This window comes from Lolium rigidum, chromosome 7, assembly GCF_022539505.1.
Source record: "Lolium rigidum isolate FL_2022 chromosome 7, APGP_CSIRO_Lrig_0.1, whole genome shotgun sequence".
Classification (NCBI taxonomy): Eukaryota; Viridiplantae; Streptophyta; class Magnoliopsida; order Poales; family Poaceae; genus Lolium; species Lolium rigidum.
In genome coordinates this window covers 342,713,670-342,722,537 of record NC_061514.1, presented here as the reverse complement: position 1 = coordinate 342,722,537, position 8,868 = coordinate 342,713,670, and the positions used below count along the sequence as shown (strand labels likewise).

The 8,868-nt window shown below is 44.5% G+C and overlaps 1 protein-coding gene across 1 annotated transcript; it reads left to right on the top strand.

The window, feature by feature from the left end:
* Window positions 1-5,193: 5,193 nt before the first annotated feature.
* On the top strand, window positions 5,194-6,824 carry LOC124673556 (taxadiene 5-alpha hydroxylase-like). The gene is made up of 3 exons (XM_047209611.1): window positions 5,194-6,127; window positions 6,235-6,422; window positions 6,519-6,824. Exons 1-3 carry the CDS (start codon window positions 5,194-5,196, stop codon window positions 6,822-6,824), a joined length of 1,428 nt encoding a protein of 475 aa, XP_047065567.1.
* The last annotated feature ends 2,044 nt before the right edge of the window (window positions 6,825-8,868 follow it).

The following is an 8,868-nucleotide window of genomic DNA, read 5'->3' as shown; positions in this document are numbered from 1 at the left end:
AATTTACCTTCTTACCTTGTGGAGCTCTTTCCGTGTGCCATTCAGAGTAATTTATCATCATATCATCAAGAAGTTTTGTAGCCGCCCCCAAAGTGATGGACATAAAGGTACCTCCAGCAGCTGAATCCAATAAATTCCGCGAAGAAAAATTTAGTCCCGCATAGAAGGTTTGGATAATCATCCAAGTAGTCAGTCCATGGGTTGGGCAATTCTTTACCAAAGTTTTCATTCTCTCCCATGCTTGAGCAACATGTTCAGTATCTAATTGCTTAAAATTCATTATGCTACTTCTCAAAGATATAATTTTAGCGGGAGGATAATATCTACCAATAAAAGCATCCTTACATTTAGTCCATGAATCAATACTATTCTTATGCAAAGATAGCAACCAATCTTTAGCTCTTCCTCTTAATGAGAAAGGAAACACTTTCAATTTAATAATATCACCATCTACATCCTTATACTTTTGCATTTCACATAGTTCAACAAAATTATTAAGATGGGCAGCAGCATCATCAGAACTAACACCAGAAAATTGATCTCTCATAACCAGGTTCAGTAAAGCAGGTTTAATTTCAAAGAATTATGCTGTAGTAGCAGGTGGAGCAATAGGTGTGCATAGGAAATCATTATTATTTGCATTTGTGAAGTCACACAACTTAGTATTTTCAGGGGTATTCATTTTAGCAACGGTAAATAAAACAAACTAGATAAAGTAAATGAAAGTAACTAATTTTTTGTGTTTTTGATATGGAGAGCAAGACAGTAAATAAAGTAAAACTAGCAACTAATTTTTTTGTGTTTTGTTTAGGTGCAGCAAACAAAGTAGTAAATAAAATAAAGCAAGACAAAAACAAAGTAAAGAGATTGAGAAGTGGAGACTCCCCTTGCGGCGTGTCTTGATCTCCCCGGCAACGGCGCCGGAAAAAGAGCTTGATGGCGTGTAACTCACACGTTCGTTGGGAACCCCAAGAGGAAGGTATGATGCGCACGGTAGCAAGTTTTCCCTCGAGAAAGAAACCAAGGTTTAATCGAACCAGGAGGAGCCAAGAAGCACGTTGAAGGTTGATGGTGGCGAAATGTGATGCGGCGCAACAACGGGGATTCCGGCGCCAACGTGGAACCTGCACAACACAACCCAAGTACTTTGTCCCAACGAAACGGTGAGGTTGTCAATCTCACCGGCTTGCTGTAACAAAGGATTAACCGTATTGTGTGGAAGATGATTGTTTGCAAGAAAACAAGTAAAACAAGTATTGCGATGAGATTGTATGTGATGTAAAGAATAGGACCGGGGTCCACAGTTCACTAGAGGTGTCTCTCCCATAAGATAAAGCATGTTGGGTGAACAAATTACAGTCGGGCAATTGACAAATAGAGAAGGGCATAACAATGCATATACATGATATGATAAATATAGTGAGATTTAATCCGGGCATTACGACAAAGTACATAGACCGCCATCCAACTGCATCTATGCCTAAAAAGTCCACCTTCGAGGTTATCATCCGAACCCCATTCGGTATTAAGTTGCAAAACAACGGACAATTGCATTAAGTATGGTGCGTAATGTAATCGACAACTACATCCTTAGACATAGAATCAATGTTTTATCCCTAGTGGCAACAGCACATCACAACCTTAGAACTTTCTGTCACTGTCCCAGGTGTCAATGAAGGCATGAACCCACTATCGAGCATAAATATTCCCTCTTGGAGTTAAGAGCAAAAACTTGGCCAGAGCCTCTACTAATAACGGAGAGCATGCAAGATCATAAACAACACATAAACAATAGATTGATAATCACCATAACATAGTATTCTCTATCCATCGGATCCCGACAAACACAACATATAGTATTACGGATAGATGATCTTGATCATGTTAGGCAGCTCACAAGATCCAACAATGAAGCACAATTAGGAGAAGACGACCATCTAGCTACTGCTATGGACCCATAGTCCAGGGGTGAACTACTCACTCATCACTCCGGAGGCGACCATGGCGGTGTAGAGTCCTCCGGGAGATGAATCCCCTCTCCGGCAGGGTGCCGGAGGCGATCTCCTGAATCCCCCGAGATGGGATTCGCGGCGGCGGCGTCTCTGGAAGGTTTTCCGTATCGTGGCTCTCGGTACGGAGGCTTAGGCGGAAGGGCAAAGTCGGGGGGCTGACGAGGGGCCCACACCATAGGGCGGCGCGGGCCCCCCTCTGGCCGCGCGGCCCTATGGTGGCGGCGCCTCGTCGCCCCACTTCTTATCCCTTTCGGTCTTCTGGAAGCTTCGTGCAAAAATAGGACCCTGGGCGGTGATTTCGTCCAATTCCGAGAATATTTCCTTACTAGGATTTCTGAAACCAAAAACAGCAGAAAACAGCAACTGGCTCTTCGGCATCTTGTTAATAGGTTAGTTCCAGAAAATGCGTAAATACGACATATAATGTGCATAAAACATGTAGGTATCATCAATAAAGTAGCATGGAACATAAGAAATTATCGATACGTTGGAGACGTATCACGGTGCTAGGCCTTACAGGACGGATCTCGATGGTCTTATCTTCATGCTGAAAAGCATGGCATATAGACGTGTTTCGCGGCAGACACGGCCCAGGGAGTATTTTGATCAGATGCCTCATTTGGCTGTTGCAGTAGTCGAAGTTGTCAATTTCTGCAGTATCTTTTGTCGGGTATACCCATGTCAATGGTTGAGGGCATGTGGGGAAGAAGAAGTAGCAAGAGAGAGAGGAGGAAGAAGGCCTTAGAAAGGGGTCCCAAGAATTCTGCCTGTCAATGGCGCCCAAGGCACTGGCGGCAGTAATGCGCTTGTCTGGGTTGTAGTGCTGCCCTTGACTGGGCAGCAGTGTGGCCCTCTCTTGGGCGGTAGTGTCGCCCTCCCTGTGAATACCCAAACACCCCGATACGAAAACCTTAAGAAGTTTTGCATCCGGACTCCGATTTTGATGATCTTGGACTTGTTGAAATCACGACAACGAGCTCTAAAACAATATTCATAGAAACGTCATATTAAAGAAAGGGAGGATAGAGATAAATGAGTAAATTTTTTACCTATCTATAAAAGACAAACCGGTAAAACCACCAATATCAAAGACGTGATAGAGAATGCATAAGGAATCTGTTTTCGATGAACTAGAGTTTGTCATAGAGATTAACACAAGCTCTAAATACTCGCGTGGATAAGAACCAAATAAGAACCAAGAAAGATGATGCAAGGATGTAAAGGTTTGAGCTCTCTTCGAACGATACGATTGAGTTACTCACTCGAGAACCCTCTTGATAGTATGGAAACTAAACTACAAAACCGGTCTCCAACTACACCATGAGACCGGTAAGAAAGAAACTCTATCAAGATAAAACATAACCTTACGCATTCCACTTGAGCTAGATGATGGCGATCTTGATCGCGGCAAGATGGAACACATTTCTTGACCGTGCTTGCTAGATGAAGACTTGTAAATTGCTCCACCATACTCCTATGGGGAAGGCTCTTCTTTGCGCATGTCTTCACATATCCATGAACACCATAAGAATGGCAAGCTTCAAGCATATAATTTCTTCTAGATGCTCATCTTGAACTTGAACTTACACTTTATTTCTTCATTCTTCATTATGTTTATGCCAAGCTTCAAGCATATGATATCTTCTAGATGATGAACTTGAACTTGCATACCATTTCTTCTTTCTTCATTATGTTGATGTCTTGAAGATACACATGAGAGCGCACTTAATCTTCTTTTTCAAGATATACTTATCACTTGATATTTTTCATTTGCTCCTTCTTGCAACATTGAAGCCAACATATGGTTCAAACATTGCCTATGAACAACTTCTACAAATATAACTTAATGCAAACATTAGTCTATAGAGATTGTCATTAATTACCAAAACCACACATGGGGGCTCCTTGCACGTTCACCATCTACATCACTTCAAAACAAATAGCTAACTAGGTCTTAATCAATTTATGTGCCCACTTAGGAAATTTTAGAAAAGACAACATATAAATAAGAATGTTGGCAAGAACAGTTTGGATGAGAATTCTTTTAGCCTCCCGAGATAAAAGTTCCCCCCTCCATCATGTCATTCCGCCAAAAAGATTATCAACTAAGGGTTTCAAATCTTCTCTGCTTAATTTCTCAAAATGTAGAGGAAGACCCATGTACTTGACATGAAATTTTCCTTCCGCACATTAAAAGATTTCCAAGGAAGGCAAAATATCGATTCCATGTTTATACCAATTAACTAACTTTTGTGATAGTTTATGTGCATACCAGATAATTGCTCAAAATAAGTAAGGATCCATTTAAAGTTAGTAGTTACTCTGACGTTATTTTCTAAGAATAGAAGGGTACCATCGCATATTGCAGACTGCCACCCCACGGGGTATAAAATCTTGTTTATGTCTTGTTTACTTCTAGTGTATTTATGGGGAAGGGAGGGGATTATTTTGTCTCCCGGAAAATCTCACTGGTCCGTTTACTTCTCCGGTTTTGAACGCCGAGATATTCTCTCCCATCCCCTATCATCCCCATATTTTTTACCTAAATTGAAAACTCTCCATCATACTAGTGTATTTTTGGGGAAGGGTATTTGAGCGGATTGGGTGAACACCAAATCCTCTTCCATCTCCATACCCATTGAAAAGAAAAATACGAGAGAAGTAAACAAGACCTTAAGGAATTGAATACTTGAGATGGTGAACATGTAGTTGTAAGGGCATGTATGGAGTGATGTCAGCCTTCTCTTAAAGCTGCCACGTAGGATTTTTGCTGAGTTAGAGGAGAGAGAATAGGGAAAGAGAAGGTTGTCTTCCCTTAGCTAAGGGATGATCCCTTAGAAAATAAGGGAAGACCAATTTCACCATTGTATCACATGTCTTCCCTTAGCAACATGATTTTCTACCAAAATTAATTAATTCTTATTAATTATAATTATAAGGAATTTGCATTGTACACATTATAACTATTGCCTTCTCTAGATAATGTGGAGAGCTAAAGGAAGACGTGACTTCTCTATCATTGTACATGCCCTAACATTTGAGTCTATAAAAAAGAATCTGCAGAAAATTCTGCTCCCCACGGATCGATGCTAGCTAGCTCCTATATATATATATGTGTGTGTCCTTCCCTATATGCTTCATTTATGTAGCATCGCTCCATCGTGTGAACTGTGCTTGTCCAATGGATTATTTGCTCAAAGTCGTAGCACTCCTTGTCACGGCCTCTGCCATAGCCATCCACATCCTGAGCAGAGCCAAGAAATCATGTCCGGCCAACTTGCCCCCTGGCTCCATGGGTATTCCGGTGATTGGCCAGAGCCTCGGCTTCATCCGCGGCATGCACTTTAACAGCATCGACCAGTGGTTTTGGGACCGGATCGAAAGGTATGGGCTAGTTTCGAAGCTTTCGCTGTTCGGCAAGCCGACGGTTCTCCTCGTCGGCCCGGCGGCCAACAAGTTCATGTTCTTCAGCAGCTCGCTGCCGCCGTATGTGCCCCTGTTCGCCCAGCGTGTTATCGGGGAGAAGACCATCTTGTCCCTCTCCGGCGACGATCACCTGCGCATCCGTGGCGCGCTAATGGAGTTCCTCAAACCAGGCATGCTCAAGCTGTACGTTAAGAAGATCGACGCCGAGGTGAGGCACCACCTAGAGGAGAATTGGGCCGGCCGGACGACCGTCACGGTGCTGCCACTGATGAAGCGGCTGACGTTCAACATCATCTCCGTGCTAGTCTTCGGCTTTGAGGCGGGCGCCGTGCGGGACGCCTTCGCCGATGACGTGGGGCGCATGCTTGCGGGCATTATTGCGATGCCGGTGAACCTGCCGTTCACGGCTTACGGCCGGAGCATCAAGGCTGGCCAAAGGGCTCGACGGCTACTCAGGGGTGTCATGCGGGAGAAGAAGGCGAAACAGGGGGACTCGCCAAACAAGAACCTGATCAGCCACCTGCTCAGCATGAGAGACGAGCATGGCCAGCAGCTGCTGACCGATGAGGAGATCGTCGACAACAGCTTGATCCCCATGATTGCCGGCTACGACACGACGTCCATACTCTTGACGTTAATGGTCCGCCACCTCGCCGGCGATCCGGCCACCCTCGCCGCCATGGTGCAAGGTACGTACTACGACAAGTGCCAATCTGCCATTGTCATGTTGCTTTATTTCTGTTATTTTCGTTTGTCACTTCCGACAGTCATGTTGTGTTGTAATTTTGGGATACAGAGCATGAAGAGATTGCAAGGAACAAGTCTGATGGAGAGGCTCTTACATGGGTAGACCTATCAAATATGAAGTTCACATGGCGAGTCGCACAAGAAACACTTCGCCTCATCCCTGTAGTGTTCGGGGGCTTTAGAATAGCAATGGAGGATGCCGAGTTCGATGGCTACCGCATTCCAAAAGGATGGCAGGTGCATTGCTAATTTGGACTCCGTTTGTACCTGCTGCAACACCATTTTTTGCAGCAAACAATTTGCTAGCTGATGCAAATCTTATTGTCTGTTCAGGTGTTTTGGATGGCTAGCCCAACGCAACTGGACCCTAGCATCTTCCCCGAGCCGGCTAAGTTCGACCCTTCCCGGTTTGAGAACCTGTCATCCACGCCGCCGTGCTCTTTCGTCGGCTTCGGCGCCGGCCCCAGGATATGCCCCGGGATGGAGTTTGCCAAGGTCCAAACACTGGTGATGATGCACTACCTGGTGAGACACTTCACATGGAAGCTCTCCTGCAAGGAGAACACATTCACAAGAGACCCCATGCCGTCGCCGCTGCATGGCCTGCCCATACAGCTAGAACACAGGACCTCCCTTTGAATTCGACCAAACTAAACATTAAGCCCAAGGATGCTGGTGCTTATGGTAGGCATGCATGTAATACTATACCTATACCATGTTTTAATTTCATCATGGGTGGGCAGGCATGTCACCCAATTTGTATTTTTTTTCTCTAGAAAAAGGGCATATACGTAGCCATATGTATTGTCCAATTTCAGTTCAAAGTGAACACAACTCATGGGTGTTACTACCATGTGGATACACGAATCAACAAAGGAATGATACACGCTAAAAAAAACTTTAAGTCAACCCTTGATGGGATCGCATGTGGATACACAAATCAACAAAGGAATAATACACGCTAAGAAAAACTTTTTTTTTAGGGAAAGCCAACATGGCTAGTTTCATTAAATTGGCAATATGGATACATCGTTTGACAGAATAGAAACTAAGAAATCAGGAGGTTCATCATGCCAAGCAATTGACGTAGATCCTTCTGAGTGTCTAGCTAGACAATCTGCCGCTACATTAGCTTCCCTAGGACAATGAAAAAATTGAACTATAACGAAGTTCTGACAAAGAGAGGAACATTCTTCATAAATTGTTGCCGCTGGTTCGAAAGAATTCCCCCCATTCCGCATCATCTCAATCGCGTTGAGGCAATCAGAATTGACTTCAATCCTATTGCACCCGATCTGTCCTGCTAGGATTAAACCATCTCGAAGGGCCCGAGCCTCAGCCGTAGACACGTCTGAGACATATGGTATTCCAAAGCAACTCGCTGCTAGAAAGAGACCTTTGTCATCCCGTAGGATAGCTCCAGTGCTTCCAGTACCTGAATCCAAGTCGAAGCTTGCATCCACATTGAGTTTTACAAAATCTTCCTTCGGTTTCATCCAACCATGCCTGATGATACCACTATTTTTCTTCTTTGGCCTTGAAAAATTTGTCGCTAGAGCCGCAATGGACTGCGCAGAACGTACAGGGACTGTAGCATTTCACCCCTTGTCGCCTGCCTTCGCTCCCACCATATGTACCAAATGTCTGTGGCCAATAGATCATTTCAATCAATTTCACCATGAATTGGAGCTTTCACTGATCTATCTCGAAACAATGAGACCGGAACTGAAGAACCTTCAGAATCATTAGAACACACATGGGATATGAGACTTTCCATGCCCAGGTAATTCCAGATTTCCTTTAGGGCATAGAAAAAAAAAAGCATGACGGATACTCTCGCACTCAGAATTGCAGAGTTGACACTGTGAACCGTTGCATGTGTCTATTGGCGAGAATGCCGTTGCATGGTATAGCGCCGAGCAAAGAACGCCAACAGTGTATTTTAATTTTAGCTGGAACATTGAGAGACCATACGGTTTTCCACACAGGTAATGTCGAGGACGAACCGAAGCCATTCGTGCGCCTCAACTTACTGCCATGTTGATGTTCCCATTCCAAGAAATATGCTGACCGGACCGAGAACGTCCCAGTCCTCGTGTAATGCCAGGACACAAAGTCCTGCATGCCCTGGGGCCAACGGGATATTTAAGATTCTTTGTACCTCAATTGGCCAAAACAGATCATTTAACAATTCCTCATCCCACATTTCTGTTTCATTGTTGATGAGCTCTGATACATGGGTATACACAACGTTACCTCTTCTTGTCATAATTTTCCTATTTGGACTGCTAGGAATCCAAGGGTCATTCCATATGTTAATCTGTGAACCATCGCCAACCCTCCAAATATGTCCTCGTTTGAAAGTTTGTATCCCAGCCCAAATACTTATTGACTGTTTGCTAGCTGATGCAACTCTTATTGTCCGTTCAGGTGTTTAATTTGGTTGGCTAGCGCAACGCAACTGGACCCTAGCATCTTCCCCGAGCCGGCTAAGTTCGACACCTCCCGGTTTGAGAACATGTCATCCACAACGCCGCCGTGCTCCTTCGTCGGCTTCGGCGCCGGCCCCAGGATATGCCCCGGGATGGAGTTTGCCAAGGTCCAAACACTGGTGATGATGCACTACCTGGTGAGACACTTCACATGGAAGCTCTCCTGCAAGGAGAACACATTCACAAGAGAC

Bases quoted from the DNA above. Each gene is read 5' to 3' on its own strand.
- LOC124673556 (XM_047209611.1), top strand. From the start codon at position 5,194: ATGGATTATTTGCTCAAAGTCGTAGCACTCCTTGTCACGGCCTCTGCC. The intron at 6,128-6,234 runs GTACGTACTACG...TTTGGGATACAG, and splicing joins CCTCGCCGCCATGGTGCAAG to AGCATGAAGAGATTGCAAGG. The intron at 6,423-6,518 runs GTGCATTGCTAA...TTGTCTGTTCAG, and splicing joins GCATTCCAAAAGGATGGCAG to GTGTTTTGGATGGCTAGCCC.